The following is a 19,412-nucleotide window of genomic DNA, read 5'->3' on the forward strand; positions in this document are numbered from 1 at the left end:
CCTCATCCTGAATACCAGGCTCGAAAGCCTCTCACCTTATTGGCTGGTTGGTGTGACTTGATATCCAATAGGAATTGCACAAATTGACACTGACCCCAACAACCACCCCCACCACAATCTGCACAGTCCCCCTAGTTGCCGGTACCAGACGCAGGAGCCTCTTTGGCCAGAGACTCGACTGCAGCACGTACGCTTAGACCTTCAGACACGCAGAATAGACTCTGCTCAACCCATAAATTGCTAGAAACATCTTAATAAAGGAACAGGACAGACCACAGACTACCGGTGCCACGTACCATCTACATTAGAACGTGTGACACCCCCACCTCAAGCTTGGATTTTCTCATGCCTGTCCACTTTGATACCTCCCCCGTCTTCGTGTCTTCTGCTAAACAGCCTGTATTAAGTCTCACACACCTGCACAGTCCCCTAAAGGCTCCCGAAGTAAGATTTGCACATCGCCCAAGGGGTTTTGGCTGCACCGCCCTGTGAGCCCCACACCCCTGGGCCATGTAGGGACCCTCAGCCCCAGCTCACCCCAGAGGGATGATCCCCCTTGGAGGGCTCAGGGAACAGCCAAGCTGCAGAGCATCACACAGCGTTGTTGGGGCTCTGCTGTCGCTCCTCCGTCCGTTTGGAGCACTGTGAGCACCCTTATGCACAGCACCTAGGTGGCACGGCTAGAGCCTGTGACCTTGCATTGACCCAGAGCTCTGGCCTGCGGGCAACTTGCCGCAGTCAGCCCTGACTTACAGAGGCTGGTCCGTTTCTCCGCTCAGGGGCACCGCAGCTGGCGCTGTAAGCGCTTTTGCCACCCCGGATTCCAGGGCCAGCGCTGCCGCTGTCGCCGGGCCGGGCCGGTCGCGCGGCGCCACCTCAGCGCGCCGCGCCCCTCCCCCGCCGCGCGCCCCAACGGCCGCCGCGCCGTACGACTTTGGCGCCTTACCTCGCTATTGGCCCGTGGCAGCCGCCAATAGGCGCGCGGCGAGCGGCGTCGGATCGCAACGCGCACCAGTCAGCGGAGACGTTTTTCGGAGGACGCGCCAATGGCGAGGCGCAGTGGCGGTGTCCAATGAGCTGCGCCCTCCTTTGCCGGAGGTTATAAAGGGGCTGGGTGAGGGGCCCGCAGCCCCACTTGGCGGCGCGGCTGCTGCGCGGAGGCTGCGAGGCGACAGCGGAGCGAGGCGCCATGTCTGGCCGTGGCAAGAGCGGCGGTAAGGCCCGGGCGAAGGCCAAGTCCCGCTCGTCGCGGGCCGGGCTGCAGTTCCCCGTGGGGCGCGTGCACCGGCTGCTGCGGCGCGGGCACTACGCGGAGCGGGTGGGCGCCGGCGCGCCCGTGTACCTGGCGGCCGTGCTGGAGTACCTGACGGCCGAGATCCTGGAGCTGGCGGGCAACGCGGCCCGCGACAACAAGAAGACGCGCATCATCCCGCGGCACCTGCAGCTGGCGGTGCGCAACGACGAGGAGCTCAACAAGCTGCTGGGCGGCGTGACCATCGCGCAGGGCGGCGTGCTGCCCAACATCCAGGCCGTGCTGCTGCCCAAGAAGACGGGCGGTGGCGCCGCGGGCCCCGCCAAGGCCGGCAAGAAGGGCGGGGGGCAGCAGTCGCAGGAGTACTGAGCGCCGGGCGGGCGGCCCGGCCACGCCACACAACGGCCCTTTTCAGGGCCACCCACATTGCTCACCGGGAGAGCTGGGTCCGGGGGAAGGGGCCCGGGGCGGGGCGGGCGCTCGCGGCACGAAGGGAGCGCGGGGCCGCGCGCGCCGCTGCCGCCCTCCCGCTGCAGAGAAGGGGGCCGGGGCCCGGCCTCCGTGAACTGTATTTGTCGGCCACTACATTCAGTGGACGGTGCCCCGGGAATAAACAATGCTTCATTTCCACAACAATGCCCCGGTAAGGCGCCATGTCGCTGTTCCTGCCGTTCCTACAAGGCCCTAGCGCAGGAGCTCTGCAAAGGGAAGCAGAAGTGTCAGCTCCTCCGGACCTTGGCGTGAGGGACTGAGCACCAGCTGCAGAGAAGGGCATGGTCAGCCCCTTCAAGCTTAGACCGGTTATTGTACAAAAACAACCATCTCAGCCAGCATCTATGCAGGCATATCCATTAACCATCCAGATACTTGAGATTAGTGCCTGGTGGCAAGTTTAGATCCAATACTTCAAACTTAATTCTTTAACCAAGACCTATGATGAACATAGTGTCCCTGGGAATCTGCCACCAAGAACCCTTTATTAGAAGCCTAATAATTTTGCTCCCTTCAGGGAACCTTTCTGAGGTGGAAACAGGCGCAAATTGTATTCAAAGCATTAGGCAAGTTCCGTAACTACTGGAAGTATGGAAAGTACTGTCTTTGATTATAATTGGTATGCGGTTCCTTACTCCTACATGCCATAGAGGCACATTTCCCAAGTTTTGTGGACTTTCTAGTGACAAAAATCAAATAGTTGAAATGAACCTCACAGAGATAGCTTGTGAGCTGGAGAAACACAGAATGGGACAAAATCCCTGAAAGTACTCACAGGTTAACTTTGTATTTCAAGTTTTATGTCCACACACCAGATGAGACTGATGTGAATGCTTAAATAAATCCATTCTCCCAAAGAATGACAACACAGTTGCTGCAGAGGCCTGAGCAACAGTTGCAGCAGTCGTGCCCGCTGCAGCATGGGTTTAGCGCGCATCATTGAGCTGCCTTGCAACACTAAGGATATGTTTAGCTCCCTTGCTCAGAAGCAAACTTGCAAGTTCAACGCCAAGGCTCTCTGCAGCTTGCTGAGCCTGACGAGGAACAGTCTTGGCCGTGATGCCAACGTGCTGCACGTCATCATTTGGTCCATCTTCATTCTGCAAATACAAATGTCACTATGTGAGGTAACGGGAAAGAGTATTGTTCAACTCATACGTAGAACTGGGTAAAATACATGGTCTGAAGAATCTGGAATGGTGGCATCTGAGTACGATTTCCATAAAGTTATGAAAAGGGGAGGGGAGGCAGGGAGGAATGGGGGACAAACAAAACACTCCAGAAGTTGACACTTTGAAGAACCAGGCAGAAATAAAATGTGGTTCACATACCTGGTGTGGCTGGTTAACGCTGGTCTGCATAGTCTCCTTCAGGCTATCAGAACCATCCAAGCTGTAGACAGCTCCAGTCAAATACAACTTGGAAAAACACACAGAAAGAATAGCATTTCAAAACAAAACAAACCACAAAAACAACGCAGGCCAAGCATCTCCTTTAAGAAAAATGCAAAATATGCAAAAAATGCAAAGCAAAGGTGAATGCTTTCTTAGTCCAGTGAGACCAGCAGGAATAAATGGGATAAAGCTGTAAGGAAAGCAATCCCTATTAGGGAAGATGTGCCTTTCTGAGCAAAAGGCTTATATTTTTCCTCAACTGTCTGTCTTGACAGCTACAGTGTTGTGTAAAAAACACTGATTTCTCAGGAGTCAGATAAGACTTTCTCAGACCTAAGGTTACATTACTTTTAAAGGAGGAGCAGCAGCCTGTTTTTACGAGGGCATTATCTCACAAGCAGAGCTTCAGTGACCAGATCGATTCTCAGCCCTACTACTTTGGACACCAACCTCAAAACCTTGAATCAGCCCCTGTCTGCCCTCCTCGCTTGTAAGGAGGTCTGCTGGAGTTAACTTCAGGGAAGTATCAGTAGATACGCGTACACGAGCACACTTTTTCTTTCCAGGCATAATCACCAAAAAAATACAAAGTACTCCTTACCTGGCCATCTTTCAGCACGCTGTTGACTGCAACAGGAACACTGCATCCACCCTCCTAAGACAGAAAGAAGCTGACACCAACGTTCCTACCTGGCACATTCAGAGCAGAAGCTTCTGCAAAATGTGCGCCGTACACAAGTCTAGACATCACTCCTCAGTCGTTACATACACAGTCCATTTGGCAGTTTGAACAAAGTGCAACAGACTTTCCATACCACATTCTCAGTTCTATGCTTGCAGAGCCATAATTTCTGCTCCTGCAGGAGGCAAGCAAGCAAGCACAAAAGCAACAATGACACACATACCAAATGCTTCATAAAGGCTCTCTCAGCAATGCAGCACAGCACAGTTTCTCCATCATGCAGGGCAGATACCATGTTCAGTATCTCTTGGTCTTTGGCACGAACTTCCACTGCTAAGGCACCCTGCAAGAGAAGAAATAAAAAGAAAAAAATACTCAGGTTTATGCATATGCATCTCTGTGCACTCAGTATGGTCACAAAACAGAATTCATAGGCTTGGATGCGTTGCACTTGGGGAGCGTACGCCAATCCCAAACCCCAATGCACAGGCTGCAAACACATCTTATGGAAGCTGCTCCCAAGGGAAGATCGGAACTTCCCTCGGCCAAGTATTCGAAATCATGCTGTCACCAGGCATCCTTTTCTGGGCCCAGAATGTGCCAGTACCTATTCCTATTGTACATATACAAACGCCTGCCCCACGGTCCTCTCGCTACGGTACAAGAAAGGTCAGAGGGAGCTAAACTCCGTCACTCTTTTATCGCAATGCAGGTCAAGCTGCATGAGTAACAAATCAGTTCCTGCCCAAACTGAGAATCAGCACAAAAAGCAAACAAACAAACAAAAAAGAGTAACAGTGCAATACCTGACTAACATGATAAAAATCACTATTTCAGACTGGGGTTTTTTTGCATCTTCCTCTTAAGTGACCCCTTTTTTTATTTTCAGACCGTTTTAAAGGAGGCCTGTCACCACAGACCACCTTTTTCTACCCAGAAGTAACATGCCAACTCTTATGTTTGTCCAGTGATACCACATCCAGGCTGGGAGAGAACTGTACTACATATGTAGAGGCACTTGCAATCACTAATATGTAACTGTGTCATGCTTAGCACGTTCCATACCCGCAGCACAACAGTGAGTAAACACAGCCAGGTGGGTAGCAGGGGCTGGAACACTCTTCCCACCCAGAAACAAGCGCACTGGGAACGCACGCCGAGCCACATGCTTCATCTCCGTACTGCTGTAGTTCAGATACGGGGAGTAGGAGGGACGAGGGGGTCACAGCACAGAGCTACGGCACTGCCCGTCTGCAGTTGGCCTGGCACTGCTCGGCCCTGGCCCTGCCAGGCCTCCCCGATGTTGGCAATGGCATCGCACACGCTGCCTCTGCTAACTTTTTTTCCCATTACTGATGATGCCTCGGCCTCCAACGCACCGGCTAGCAGAGAGCTGCCTGTTCCTCCCCCAGGCTTTGCATAAGCAGTTTAACAGGCACTGAAAGAGACTGATGACAACAAAGAGAGCCTTTGGCAACAAACAGTGGAAATATTCAGCATTGTACTGCTGCTGGCTTTCAATACGCACCAAGGCTTCAGACCCGAAAGCTGGAACATACCTGTCCAACTGCATAGAGGCAATCTTCTGGGCTTAGGATCTGGAAGAAAGCCAAGTCAGACTTAATTCAGGTTGCACTGTTCAGAGCAGAGCAAGTTAGCGCTGAACTGTGTGCTGTCCCCTACCTGACCATGGAAACATGGCCTCCTGTCTGTGCCTCTGTGTTTCTATCCCCAACATGAGACAATGCACTTCCCTTCATCTGGATCGCAACATTTCATTATTTTGTTATCTAAAATATCTTGTCTGCCTAGTGCTGCATTGCTGGACACAAGTATTGTGCAGTGGTGGGAGATGATCAGATTACAAACCCTCTCTGCATCACGGAAAGGTGCACAGAAAATTTGTTCTTGTAAGAAACAAAAATGCCTGAAACAAATTGAACTACAGGGTAACGCAGAAGTGGATTCAGCAGGCTACACGCTCCTCTGTGACGGGACCTGCACTAGGCCCGAAAGAAGCGGTGGCAACGCTCTTTCCCACCCTGCTCCTCTTTACCTGGCCAATGCGATCCTCCCAGCCCATTCTCTTCAGCCCGGCAGCAGCCAGGATTATGGCACTGAAGTCTTCTTTCTCATCGAGTTTCTTCAAGCGGGTGTTTAGATTCCCTCTCTGCCCAAGTGGTTAAGCAAAGTAAGAAACAGCACGCAAACAGTCCCATAAGCCTTTGCTTGTGTGCGTTTGCAGAATTCACAGAGCTTTACAGCCTCCAAATGAGAAGCAGCCATGGCACCATTCTGAAATAAGCGTTAAACATGGACAATTGTTTCATCGTCTTTATCTCAGTACTATGGAATACTCATTCAAGTGTGGGCTCTAAAATGACATCCACGTTATCTCTGAAGGGGCACCGGTGGCTCCTGACAGCAACTCATTTTGCAAGCCAAAGACCAGGGTTACTAGTTCCTGCCTTTCACCACCAGGTCAGTGGCCTAAGTCGTAATTCCAAGGTATTGGGGAGCAAATGGCAGTTGGCCACTACTGCGACCAACATGCGGTAAGCACCTACCGAACAGCTGTTAGGACATTCCTTAATGCCAAATGCTTCTGCCTCTTCAAAGGTAGAAGAAGGCAGGCCCTTTCTTTACGGTTTCAGGAGAAAGGGGATTGAGTGCATTGCACAACATCACACACACATCTCAGAATACATGAGAGGGGACAGCCTCAGGGGAAAGGGGTTGTTCTTGTAGGTCAGGCAATGAGAATCAGCCTTCTATTTTCCTTTTTGCAGCTTTATATGGCTTCTACTTCTTGCCAGAAAAGGATACAATATCTCTGAATTCCAAGTGAGGGAACTTCTTTTTGAGCTGGGCTGCTCGCCGGAGTGAGCTGGTTCCAATTACACTGTTGGGAAAAATCAAATCGGTGAAATCCAGAACACTCCAGCACTTACCTCCAGCCAAAGATACATCAGAAGTTTCAAGAGAACAAATTACTTTTTTCCTTTAATTTCTAATAGGAATAAAGAACTTGAGGACCTGCCTACAGTTTATATTTCTCAGTGGAAGGAAAACTATCTGGTGAGGTTTAGTACAAAGCCTGTTTGAAGCTAGAAGACCCTTCTCAAGGGCCTGATTCACAGGAGCTGCCTCTGGAAGGGTAGCTGATAGCCACCATCAAGGACTGATGAAACTTCATTTAAAGAGCTTGACCAAAGCCAACCAAGTCATCTCCGCTGACGGTCCACAAAAAGCTGCCGGAGAACAGACTCGTCTGTCCCAAATGGAGGCAGCCTGAATGGCATAAGATGACAGAGGACAACCTTTGGAAACAACAGCCTGCATATCTGGACTTCTGGACAGCACACATGTCCTTTCCAGAGATGTATGCTATTACTTTTCTCAGTACCCTCAACCTAAGCCAAACACCATCTTCCAGCTACCAAGCTGCAGAGAAGTGTGAACCTACATTTGCCACAATGTGGCTTTCTTTGTTTTGAATACAGAAAAACTAAACCATTCTAATACAGACAGCTTAATATGAGTAATTTCATTCACGCATCTCAAACAAAAGAGCCCCATAACCTCTTTATAGAGGCACAGAAAATTAGTGAAGTGTCTTGAACCAGAGAAAGTGCCCATCTCAGAGAATCACAGGGAGGGTAGGCCAAACAACCTTTCTACACCTAATCATCTTCACCTTCTCCATGCTTACCTCTTTTCAGGAAGAAGGCTGAGTGTTTTCCCAATGCTTTTGGGATGAAAGACAACAGCATCATGTGGGTTTTCTCTTCTGAAAAAAAAAAAAAAAAAAAAAAAAAAAAAGGCATGCAGGAGCAGATTAGCCAAGACATCATTTAACAGGAGGCCCTTCAAACTTCAGCAGGTCTTTTCTCAGTCCTCACAAGAACTCCAGCTCCAAAAACACCCCTTTATCCTTGCTTAAAACACTTACAGCAAGTCTGCTGGCCACAGATGTCTGGGATAGCTATCATTCTTCACCAATTCAGAGAATAATCAGAGGGTGAACAAACTTGGAAGAGACAGGCATAGCCTGCGACATGCTTAATCCTTACTGGAAAGGTTCATTGAAGAACCAGGGGAAACAGTATCTCCTACGGACTTTGTGCACGCCCACAGGCTCACGCTCCCCTTTCCTGTTTCACCCATTCTGCGAAGTTGATTTTCCCCACATTTTAAAATGCAGCTTGCTCAGACAATCAAGCCTTCTGTCCCCACTTACTTGCAGACAGCACCAATGGTAAATCCAGGAGGGAGGGAAGTTGGCAAGTCCTTCAAGGAGTGAACCACGAGGTCAACTCTGAAAATTAGAGCGCAGTAATCACAGTACTGAAGAGGTGGTCGGGTTTATGATGCACCTACCAGAGCCCTGAGGGCAATGCAGAGAGACGAGAATCCACACTGGGAATTCATTTGGGGGAACAAAGCAAGACGAAAAGAAAGCAGGGGGGCGGATTTCAGGATTCTACAGCCAGAATTACTAAACAATAGCAGTGCAAAACACCCAAATGGTCACACCTTTCCCTGTCCCTATTTCACCTCTGGCACTGTAAAATTGGCATAATTCCTTCCTCCCACCAGTGCTGGGAGACACAATTCAACAAGCCAGTTAAGCCAGGGGAAGATGCTGGAAAAGCACAGGTGGAGAAATTCACTGAACCAGTATGCAGCTGGGATGTTGGCTGATATCACTTCAAAGCATAGAAAACTGGACCAGCTGTGCAGGAAGTCCAGCATGTCTGAAGAATAACACCTATGACAGGCAACAGGGGGAAAGCACTGAGCTCTTACTCATTTCTTTCGAGCGCGTTTTCCAGCTCTTTGGTGAAGAGGCTCTTCTCCCCAATCTAAACATGCATGAAGGAACACAAGCACAGTAAAACACTGGCAGGTATATCATCACAGCCGTTACTCTGCGTTTAGAGAGAAGAAAAATTCCTTTACCTTGGAAAGTGCTGTATCCAAGATCTTGTCTCCTGTTGTTGACATGGCAACTGTTCAGCAAGAGAAAGCACAGGCAAACACTAAGGCACGAGAGCACACAGAGGCCTGGACTAGAAATGTCTGTGTGTGTCACACGTGACATGCAGCAGCGCAGCGTTACGCACCGCTGTGCGAACGCGCTCAGGATAAAATCGTCTCCGAGTGCTGGCAGACACACAGCAGCTTTCTTCAGCGCAAGGCTGGGCTCCCCCATCTTCCTGTGCTGATGAACACAACAAGCCCCAGGCAGGAAAGCACCTTCAGCGCGTACACTGACGCAGTCCAGGGGGCAGCCAGATCGATGCCACGTTCTCAAAACGTAGGAAGGCAACGCCATCCACCCTGGGTACCCACATCCCCAACTGCCAGCAGTTTCTGAAATCTCTCTTTCCTCCTTGCAGATAGGAGCAGCACTTGCTGGGCTGCACAGCCTAACCGGGCTGGGCTCTGAGATAAGCTGGGGCAAATTGTCCTCCTCGCGACAGTGCTGCACACTCGCGTCTTGCACACCAAGATAATCAGCTGGCTCCTACCTCGGGGCAACACCCTCGACTTACCAATCTCATAGTGGAGGTCAGGATATAGCTCACGGAGCATCTCAACCACACTGTCAGTCTGAATTCGGGCCAGCTGCAAGGGAGCAGAAAGCAAAAGCCATTCAAAAAGTGCATCAGTGATGCAGTACTACAGGTCTTCAGCCTTCTTTGATAGTCACTCCTAACCACAACATTTTCTAAGAGGATGAGCATTAAAAATAAGCACCATCAAGCAAAGCAGCTCATAGGCACGAATCCCTTGAAAGTGCAGTATGACCAGAGTGCTCCCCTCTCCTCCCCACGCTGTGCTGCTGACAAGACACAGCAGGAAATTTATTCAGCTCAAAACAGCAAGTGGAGCAAGCTACATGTCAGGATGCTCCTTCAGCTGTGGTAAGTCCTGCGGTCAGACATCCCATTGCTGTACGCTGGCATCTTTATGCCCCTCAGCTCTTGATGCACGGACAGCACTTACCTACCTCACTTTAGGCCACCCTGTTTCGCCTCAATGAAAGGCCACTGCTGAAAGGACAACGCTAAAGATATGTCATTAATAATATGGACAAAACCTGACACTCTCACACATATGTGCAAAAGTAGCAGAAAGGCGAACAAAACCACCAAGCTGCCACTCACTGACAATGTGCAGTGTAGATTGCAGGGTACTATGTGCTTTTTCTAGGTATATACATTTTATTAGTGCTGCAAGCTTTGTAAAGAGACAGGTGGATTTCACTTTTGGATTTTCACTGTGGAAAGGCTCCGCTGCAGGGAAATGCGAGATACTTGTGCTGCACGAGATCAGAGCTCTATTAGATGATTCCACGGAGAGAAGAAGTTAACAGTCCAGGTCCGCACATGGAGCCAGCAACAGGTTTTGAATCAGTAAAACGCAGGAGGAACTTTCCTGTGTATGATGGCAGCAGAGCCAAGGTCTTAGCAGTGGAGCTTTCCTCAGACACAAGCAGCGTTAAGTCAGGCAACCGCAAGTGTAAAGAAAATGGTCCTTCAGCCTCTGCCACGATGAGCTGTGTAGCCTCAGGCAACCAACTTTGGTCTGAGCACTTGTCCCAACAGACCAAACGAGCCTAAGCAGCCGAAACCCTGCGCAAGGGCCACAGGAGCCTCAAATGGCAAAGGGGCACGACACAGACGCCAGGCTGTGCGCCGTGGACAGCGTCGTGCCACCTTCCCCAAAGCACAGCCGCCTTCCCAGAGGCTGCTGCCCCGATGAACGCGTTATCTGGGAGCCAAGGCCCGAGGGGCCGTTATCTGCCCGGCCGGGCGGCTGCTCCCTGACCCGCAGATACCGCTGCTATCTGCGAACGGGCCCGCGCCGGGCGGCCCCGCTCTGCTCTGCCCCGCGCCGGGCGCCCCCGCTCTGCTCTGCCCCGGGCACAGCCGCGCAGCAGGACAGCATCGAGCCCCGCTGGGGAAGCGCCGCCGCGGGCGCCCCGACCCCCTGCGCCACCGGGGCGAAGCCACGAGCGCGGCCGCAGCAGCCCGGAGCCCCTCGCCCGGGACGGCCCCCGGCGCCGCTCACCTGGCTCCGGCGCGTGCCCACGCGGACTGCTCTGCCGCCCGCGCCGTTGGCGCCCTGCGACAACACGGGCTTGGCGGGCGCCCCCGCCGTGTCCGCCAGCGGCGCCGCCATGACGCCCCCTCTGCCCGCACCGCCCCGCGCTCCGCCGCCTCGCGTCGCGTCGCGTCACGTCCGGCCCCGCCCCCCGCCCCGCCCCGCCCCGCCCGCCCCGCCGCGCGCGGAGGCCAGAGGCGGGGGCAGCGCTTTATTGAGCTCAGGTGCCGCGGCGGGCGGGCAGCAGCAGCTCCCGCGCGAGCGCCGCCTCCGCGCGCGCCGGCGGGTCCGTGATGAGGGTCAGCTTGTTGAACACGCCGCGCCCGAAGTAGTCGGCGACGACCGAGAAGCCGTCGGTGGAGCACTTGAGCTGCGGGACACAGAGCGCGCAGTCAGGAGAGCCCCGCGCCACCTCCCGAGCCCAGCTGCTCCCGTGCCGCCAGCCGGGCTGTGCGCCCAGCACAAACGCTCCTGCGAACAGAGCGTGGAGGAATCCTCGCCCTGTGCCCCAGGCAGCCCCTCCAGCTCCAAACACCTCCTTAGCCTCGGTCACAGGGCCCTTCTCTACAAAACAGCGCTCAGCCCTCCCCCTCCAGCAGCCCCACACGCGTGCAAAGAAAGCAGAATCCCATTTCAACCCAGCAAGACAGGCAGCACGTGGCCCTACCTGATGCTGGAACTGATCGTGCAGATCTCTCTTCTGCTCCTGGGCTCGGATCATGTCCATCACTTTGCGATTCTCTGGCATGCACGTAGGGCACTCGGAGTCGCTCTCGGAGTAGCTTTCAAAGCAATGCTGGTGGAAGGAGTGGCCGCACAGGAAGTGCACTGAAGGCAGCTCCAGGGCACTGGTGCAAATACTGCACTTGGTCTTCTGGAAGATCTTGGGGCTGAAAGGAGGAGAAGGGTGGAAAAGGTGAGGTGTATTTTCTCAATAAAATGCAAGAACTTTCTGGTCTATAGAACACAAGACGCCTCCAAGATCCGCACCTTGCTTTTAGCTCCTCGATCTCCTGGCGGATCCTCGTGGTTTCTTCACGGTACTTTTGAATTCTCTGCTCGTCTTGCTCAATTTGTCGGCTCTGCTTCTGCAGTTTGTTGACAAGATAATCCTTAATCACAGACAGAGTGGCTGTAGAGTTATGAGCCAGAGTCTGCACAACTGAAGACAACCAACGTGTTAGTTTAAAGGCAGGCAAGAAGCTGCAGCTACGCTACTCTCGCTCAGATGGACCTCTTCTCTTTGAAATGGCTCACTTACAGGCAAAGAGGCTCTGTACTTCTACTAAATGACAAGCTTCATTTAAGGACTCTGTTTACATTTGACCATTTGAGGGCCACAGCAACTACCGTGTGTTTGGATAGCTCAGATCCGAGGGACAGAGCACAACCAATCCCCAGCGGGAGTCTGGGCAAATCCTCCCCCTTCCCCACTGACAGGACAGAGCAGAGAGAGGCACAGGCAGCCGTGCAGCTGGAACTGCACACCTTTGTACCCGCGCAGGCAGCTGCCAGCAGCATCGCTGCTCCCTACAGGGCAGGCCAGTAACTGGAGCGGCAGACTCCAACTTCACTGATACCTCTCAGCCTTCTAGGCTACAGCGAGTGCTATAAACCGATTTTTGGGGGGGCCACGTCTCAGTATTACCAAGCAGTGGAGGCATAAGATTCTTGCTCTCAATGTGTTTCAGCACTGCAGCAATATACTCCTTACAGTCTTCTTCCTTCCGTGCAAAGTAGCCAAGAGCCTGTTCCCAGAGGCAAGCCTCTTGGTCCCCGTACAACTCACACACCTCGATCACCTTCTTGTACTGCTCATTCTGCATGTGGTAGTGCATGATCTGTTGGAAACTGAAGGAGAAGGAAGCAGATCAGCTATACAGCCACCTCACTCTTTGAACTGTTAGAGGCACCTAAGGTTTTTGACCTGCCACACAACCACCAGACTGCCACAGAAGCCAGCACTGGCCTGTCACGCATTCTCCACATAAACGCCTTGCTACAACAATAGGAGATTTTCAACTGAGCCATGATCGACAGTTCCTGTCCTGAGATACTCCAGAGATGCTCACGTTTCTAGGGCAGGAAGGGTTATTTATGGCTCAGCTATCCCTATGTCAGGGGATGAAAAAGTTGGGGAGAAATGCAACACTCACAGTTTTCCCTGTTCATAGAGGTAGAGGACTCCATCCTTGAAATTGTGCATCTGACATAAGACCAAGGCCTTGTCAAAGACTGTTTTGAACCTTCCACTCTTGAGGAGGGTGATGGCTTCATTGTGCAGCTTCTCCTTTATCTGCAGAGAACCAGCACAGGGTGGAGTAAATACACACATAAACCCAATGACAAGTTGTAGCTCTGCTGAAGCAAAGTTCTCCCATTTACCCTCTAGCCCTACTAAGGAAAGGGGACACAATTTCTTTGGCCCCAATAACCAAAATTCTCAGAGGCAAAGGCAAGCAAAAACAGCTGCTTTTGTGAGAGGCTGTACTCTGAGGAATCCGTGCTTAAACGAGCTCAGCCTTGTTAAAGGAGTCCTCTTCCAGGTAGCAGACTGCTTTCCCATTTGTTTATTTGCTGGGAACAGCAAATGTACTGCTCCCTGGTAACACCACCCACCATTCCTGCTTACAGGCCAGCAGGAATGCACATGGGTTCTCCAGACACCAGAGTTCCCTCTCTAAATACAAAGCTGGGGGAGTCCAAACCTGCTCATCTTGTTCATGTGCCCAGTTCTGAAGCTGAAGTTCCAGCAATGTGTCATAGACACCTTGTGGGGAGTCCGACTGCACTTCAGTCATGTGCTCCAGAAAGGCCTTTAATTCTCGGGAGTTGTTTGCAAACACTGGAATGAACTCCTCGGAATTAGCCTGTAACAGAGCCCAGAAAAAGTTAGGCACCCAGACCAGCCGCAGCCAGATAGCCGCTTCGTTCTCATCTCCTAAGTGCTCATCTCCAGTGTCTCCAGTGACACGAGACGAGTACTCAGTACAGAGCTGCAGTCAGTGCAGAAATCCGCGCTGAGCAGCAGCGTCAGGGAGCCCCTTGTCTCTGGTGTTAACATGAGGGCAAGTCTTTTCATTATATTTAAGCTGTCAAGCCTGCACCACAAAGCATGCGGGGGCATCCGCTCGCCACAAACTTGGTGCTCTACAGCAGCCCGTCGCAGTCAGTGCAAACCCTACCTTTTTTCCTTCCAGCATCCCAGGGCCTTCTTTGTCTCCGGATGGCCGGTAGTCAGTGCAAAGTATCTTCAGCAGTTCTGTGGTCTCATTAGGAACGTGGTGCATCAGGGTTTTACCATACCGCTTCATGTTGCTCTCTGCCTGGTCAAAAGGCAGCTTTCCAATGTACGCCAAAGCCTCCTGGTAGTTCTGTGGGGACAGCCAGCAAGAACCATATGACATGGGCCCCTGCTATTCACTCTGATGTTACACCTCTACGAGGGCCACAGAGAGCACTGAAGACATGCTGTAAATACACCATGAAGGTATACCTCATTTTTGCATTTGCTTTGAATTACCACTTGGCTACTCCTGCCGACTTTCCTCCTCAGGGAGGCAAACTGGCCATGAGCCAGGGGAAGGAGAGTGTGATTTAGATCGGTCTCGCACTAAAGATCCACTCTTCTCTCAAGGCGCTCTATAAAAAGCCGTAACTGAGTTCTACCGTACCAGGCACAAGCAGAGAACAAATGCATAAACAACAGCGTTTTGATTGCTGCCTGAACAGTCCTAGCAGAGCCCGTATCCACGGAGTCCACAGAAAAGCCCCTGGCAAACTGTATTCTCACCAGTAAGAACACGAGCAAAGGCATTTCCTCACCTTGATATCCTCTAGCTGGATTTTGAGGTACCATTCATGATGTGCATGCTTCTCTGCCAGGTACACAGCATGGGAGTAGTAACCTGCTTGACGAAGTACCCTGATTGCTGTCTCCACATCAAAGCGCACCTCACTCTCACTAGTCTAGGAGAACACAAGCAGAAAGGCGGCCCCCTCATTACTCCCATGAGCCACAGGTAGCCATGGCTTACGTAGACCGAGCAAAAACAAAGCAGTGACATCTCAGCACCCCTCATGCAGAAAGGAAACACTCTAATAATCACCCCTCCGTAGACTGCTAGTCACACTGGGCAAAGCTAGCACACTCCAAACTGAAGAGGCAAGAAAGGCAAACCCAGAATGAAGCAGAGAGCTTGGAAATAAAGGAGCAAAGACCAAGGTGCTAAAGAAAAAGGGTTATTCTCTCTACCATTTTCCCCATTCCACCCCCTGTCTTTTTTTTAATGATTATTAAGCCCCCTGAGGAGCCTTTTTTTTTCTGTCACTATTATCGATTTATGGTGACCTACCAACTTCACGTTACTTCTAGTTCACCTCCCACACTTACCTTGATGAACTCCTCCAGTTTGGAGCTGTCTTTGAGTTTGGTGTAACAATTCAGCAGAAGTGTGGTATGGTCTGCATTGGCCAGGGACTGCAGGTGGAGAGTCTGCAGATAAGCAGTGAGGTTGTGTATTCGCTGAGCATCCAGGAACTTCCGAATAACATAGGATGGCTCCAGCTTCCCTATTGTTCTGAGGAGGGAAGAGTCAATTCAGGAGAATCCAGACACCCAATGAGTCACAAGCGGAGAGATTAAGAATGGAACAGGCAGAACACCTTCAGCAGACACTGGCCCTTTACAGACAAGCTAGCTACTTATTAGGAGAAACATCTAGTTATGGTGTTATCAGAGCAGCCATCAGTATGTAGGAAAACAAACAACCCCTTCTATGACAAAGGCTGCTAGCTGGAACAATGGTGAGAGCAGATGAGGAGCTGATGGTCCCTTTACTCTGACAGATATGCCACTCTCTACTGCTACAATTCACCTTCAGCCAAGGACTTTTCTTCTGGGCTTTTCTTTTCTGAGACAATCATCAAGGCCTATCTGCACTACATTCCCTTGGCTTGCTTACCGGATATACTGCTGGATGGCTCCATCGTGGTTCCCCTTGTTGTACAGATGATCTCCATACTGCCGGAAAATCTCTGACAAACCGTCACTGTCCAAGTGGTGACTCTTGGCCAGGTTTATAGCCATTTCAAATAAGTTCTTTCTGAATAACATCTGTTAAATATGGGATAAGAGCAGCGTGAGGGAAGCATCGCCTCACCAAACGAGATTAAAACATGCCTTGCAAACAAGTCTTTTCATCTTTGTGGTGCTGCATATTTAAGTACAGGCAGTTTTTAAATATCAAACTGTTTATGCAGAGAAGCCGTCCAGTCATTTGTTAAACATTACTCATTTACCTGAATGCGGGCTCTTCAACTTTTCAAAGAGTGAAGACAGCACAACTTTACAGATACACAGCAGAGACTAATAACAAAACAGATTTACGTGCCTCAAGTTTGGTCTGAGTATCCTTCTCCTGCAGGACATGGATCTTCCCATCTCTGGTCAGTACGTACAGAGACCCCCACTCTGCTAAAACATCCACTATATCATCAAAGATGGAGCTGTACGCAATGAATTTGTTGCACAAGTCATAGATATTCAAGACTTGTTTGTCAGAATTCTGAGCCTCACTCCCAGCAAACTCTGACCTGGAAAGTGGAAGAAAGTTTTAGAAATCTGGCAGAATGTAACACGATTGCTTTTCAAACCTATGCAAACTAGGGTTTCCTACAGAGGAAGGCAAGTGAGTTGCAGTCAGTCAGTCAAACTAAGGGGGCCTGCACATATGCAGCAATTCCATCCGTGCCTTAGACAAATTCATACAACTGAAAGGAAAAAATCCCACTGCTTCAGCATACTTGATTGTGCTACTTCCTCAAAAGAGATTAATGATGTATGGGACTAAGGTGAATTTTGACAGCCCCTGACAAAGTTGCAGTCAGACTTTACGTGGAAGTCTCCCAGGCATAAGGGGAAAGCAGGAAGCTGCAAAAGAGAAAACAACTCATCTGTTCCAAGGAGCCCTACTTGGGAGAAGTCTTCCGGTCCCTGGAGACAATGATGAGGTACCCCCGATACCAGTGAACAATTAGCTTTTGTCCCTCGAAGGCAAAGCACGGGCCACGCTCATCCGGTTGGTAAAGGTACACGCATTCGTTTCCCGCCACAATGAACTGGAGATCCTGGGACGGGTCGCTGAGAGAAGAGCAGCGCAACCCACAGCCGTGAGTATCCAACTCCAGATGAGGATAATCCTTCACGGAGAGCGTGTAAGACTACAGAGGAGATGCAACATTTAGGAATTACTTTGACCTACACTGCGCAGCCGATACAATTTGCAAGTTAAATTTTCATTTCTCGCTGACAATAACTTCCTACCTGGATGTTCTCTGTGGTCACCACAAACAGATGTGTTGTTTTTCCAGACTGTCGGAAAGCAAGGCCAGTGATCGGGTAACTGCCCTCATGGAGGATCTGGGTTTTACTATGTCGGTCTCGAGTGATGTCTCCTTTCGTAAGCACAACGCTCCCATCGGCAAAACCTGGCAAAAGGGACAAAGCTGTTTACTCACGTGGCGTACTCCAAGTATTTCCCAGCATAAGCTACGGCAGCTCTGGTGAGCAACAACAAGATATTAAGGAACAGGACTGCCGCAGCTTCTCAGTTCAGGGAGATGTGTTTCCACACTACCCGCGATTACTCTTATTGCACTCCAAGGCTGTCTCCTTGCTGGACACGATGCTGCTTTTCAGTAACATTCAACCTCTCTTTCCCACACAGACTTCTCTTGCAGAGCAGCTATCTCACCTGTCAATTCTAACTATCAGTTTAATCAATTTCCCTATTTAAGATGTACAACATGCACACAAAAACAAACAGCAATGCACACCCTTATGGGGAGAATTTCTCAAACCTAAATTCTTAAAGCCATAAAGGGAGATTCCTAAACTAAGTAAAACCCTAGGTTTCTACAACAAGCTTGGGGCCCTGAACCCGCACATTGTTTCAAGGGGAAAGGCCACAATAAGCATATAGAAACTTTGATTACGGTGCCAAAGAGATCAACGCAACCCTTACCGCTTTTACTGTCAGTGTTTAAGTAACAAATACTATAAAGAAAAGTTTAAATCCCAGCAAAGAAATTTCATTAAATTTGAAACCCACTGATTTACAGGAAAAAACCAACATCTACTAAAATTACACTTGTAAACGTCATAGTTAATATAGCGCTATGTATAGATGCACGTTAAATGCATACACGTATCTTTTCAAGCTGTCAGGTAATGTAAGAAACACCATTTCTGCAAGTAAAAACTGGATGAGAACAAGAAAAACAAAAGACAGAGTGCTCCATCCGTCCCCTTTCCATCTCAGTACCGTAAGATTTTTCTTTCGCTACTCCTGTGACATTTTACTTACCGATAGCCATGAAATTAAGATTTTCATGGACAGTTAGGCAGGATACAACTGTGGGTTTGTTACCAGGTATTGCCGGAAAAATCCGTGTGCAAAGAGGATTGCCACCATCCCGCTTCTCCAGGTTCCAAACTTTAACCTACAAACAAGGGATGTGGCATCAGCAAAAGACCAGGTGTTAGGAAGTCCAAAACCGGTACCAAAGTTTCTGGAACCAAGGATCAGAACGAGCTTTATAAAGAGAGGCCTCTGCCAAAGCAATTGCAACAGCTTTTGTAAGGACCTGGTGTAAAAACAAGCATCTGTTTGACTTACCAAAGGATTAATGCCCTCCTCATCCTCTCCGACAGAAACCAGGATGCTGTGCTGCTTCAGCTGGTACAGGTGCGTCACCCTGAGCTTGTAAGCCTGGAAACCTGTGAGCTGAAGGGAGCGGGGCAAGAACCAGATCTGCCCCTCCATATGTAGAGCACGGTTAAGGTTCACAGGACCCAACGCAGCTCTCGGCGCTCGGAGCCCAAGCCCTCCCGCCGACGTAGCCGGGGGGCACCGAGCGTGTGGCGGCAGCCCGGGGCGCGCAGGGGCCGGGGAAGGCCCCCCGGAGCCCCCGCGAGCGGCCCAGCCCGGCTCCCGCCCCGCCGCCGGCAAAGCGCCCCGCGCAGGATATCCCCGAACACGAGGCTGCCGCGGCCCGAGTCGCAGACGGCGATGCCCGGGGGCAGCACGAAGGGCTTCCCGCCGGCCCCGTCGGGCCCCGGCGGCTCCTTCACCGCCTCCCTGTCGAAGAAGACGAAGCGGCGCCACTGCAGGTAGGCCGCCATCTTGGGGCCGGGCCGGGCCCTCTCACGTGAGGGGCGGGCGCAGGCTGCGCCTCGGAGTGCGCACGCGCGGGGCGGGGGGCGCCGGGCCCGGCCCGAAGCCGCTGCGGGAAGGGGCGGCCGCGGGGCCGGGGTCGCGTGTGCGGCCTCCAGGGAAGGGCCCGGAGAAGCCCCAGACACCCCGTCCCAAGCTGCCGTCCTCCACCACCCCCAGGAAGCGCCTGCCCTTTCCGTACTCTCCGCTTAGGCAGTCCCGGTCAGCAGTCTGAACCCCCGCTCTTCCCCACGCCTCCGGCA

General features: G+C 51.3%; 3 protein-coding genes across 3 annotated transcripts; 1 reads left to right on the forward strand and 2 right to left on the reverse strand.

The window, feature by feature from the left end:
- The first annotated feature begins 1,094 nt into the window (after positions 1-1,094).
- Positions 1,095-1,676, forward strand: H2AX (H2A.X variant histone). The gene has a single exon (XM_088540191.1). It carries the CDS (start codon positions 1,190-1,192, stop codon positions 1,619-1,621), a length of 432 nt encoding a protein of 143 aa, XP_088396317.1. The 5' UTR covers positions 1,095-1,189; the 3' UTR covers positions 1,622-1,676.
- Positions 1,677-2,527: 851 nt separating this feature from the next.
- On the reverse strand, positions 2,528-10,981 carry HMBS (hydroxymethylbilane synthase). The gene is made up of 13 exons (XM_088540212.1): positions 10,901-10,981; positions 9,379-9,451; positions 8,783-8,832; positions 8,630-8,685; positions 8,061-8,138; positions 7,533-7,610; positions 6,647-6,722; positions 5,877-5,990; positions 5,380-5,418; positions 4,044-4,163; positions 3,740-3,793; positions 3,076-3,162; positions 2,528-2,844 (listed from the first exon to the last, which is right to left on the reverse strand). The coding sequence occupies exons 2-13, from the start codon at positions 9,416-9,418 to the stop codon at positions 2,671-2,673; spliced, it is 966 nt and encodes a 321-aa protein (XP_088396338.1). The 5' UTR covers positions 9,419-9,451; positions 10,901-10,981; the 3' UTR covers positions 2,528-2,670.
- A 172-nt stretch (positions 10,982-11,153) lies between these two features.
- VPS11 (VPS11 core subunit of CORVET and HOPS complexes) lies at positions 11,154-19,127 on the reverse strand. Its single transcript, XM_088540211.1, has 16 exons — positions 18,965-19,127; positions 18,613-18,761; positions 18,301-18,436; positions 17,259-17,422; positions 16,908-17,155; positions 16,327-16,528; positions 15,898-16,049; positions 15,327-15,513; positions 14,759-14,902; positions 14,119-14,307; positions 13,642-13,803; positions 13,090-13,229; positions 12,582-12,784; positions 11,924-12,095; positions 11,601-11,823; positions 11,154-11,303 (listed from the first exon to the last, which is right to left on the reverse strand). The coding sequence occupies exons 1-16, from the start codon at positions 19,116-19,118 to the stop codon at positions 11,154-11,156; spliced, it is 2,775 nt and encodes a 924-aa protein (XP_088396337.1). The 5' UTR covers positions 19,119-19,127.
- Positions 19,128-19,412: the final 285 nt, after the last annotated feature.

The sequence above is a fragment of the Tinamus guttatus genome, unplaced genomic scaffold, assembly GCF_059628265.1.
Source record: "Tinamus guttatus ecotype Peru unplaced genomic scaffold, ASM5962826v1 Tinamus_guttatus_pri_ptg000057l, whole genome shotgun sequence".
NCBI classification, from domain to species: domain Eukaryota; kingdom Metazoa; phylum Chordata; class Aves; order Tinamiformes; family Tinamidae; genus Tinamus; species Tinamus guttatus.

Excerpts from the sequence above, each read along its gene's own strand:
- H2AX (XM_088540191.1), top strand. The coding sequence starts at position 1,190 with ATGTCTGGCCGTGGCAAGAGCGGCGGTAAGGCCCGGGCGAAGGCCAAG.
- HMBS (XM_088540212.1), bottom strand. The coding sequence starts at position 9,418 with ATGCTCCGTGAGCTATATCCTGACCTCCACTATGAGATTG. Across the intron at positions 7,611-8,060 it reads ACCATTGGTGCTGTCTGCAA|AAGAGAAAACCCACATGATG; the intron begins GTAAGTGGGGAC and ends TTTTTTTTTCAG. Across the intron at positions 4,164-5,379 it reads GCCTCTATGCAGTTGGACAG|GGTGCCTTAGCAGTGGAAGT; the intron begins GTATGTTCCAGC and ends CTTCTCTTGCAG.
- VPS11 (XM_088540211.1), bottom strand. The coding sequence starts at position 19,118 with ATGGCGGCCTACCTGCAGTGGCGCCGCTTCGTCTTCTTCGACAGGGAG. Across the intron at positions 17,423-18,300 it reads TCTTAATTTCATGGCTATCG|GTTTTGCCGATGGGAGCGTT; the intron begins GTAAGTAAAATG and ends CCCTTTTGCCAG. Across the intron at positions 17,156-17,258 it reads TGACCACAGAGAACATCCAG|TCTTACACGCTCTCCGTGAA; the intron begins GTAGGAAGTTAT and ends TCTCCTCTGTAG.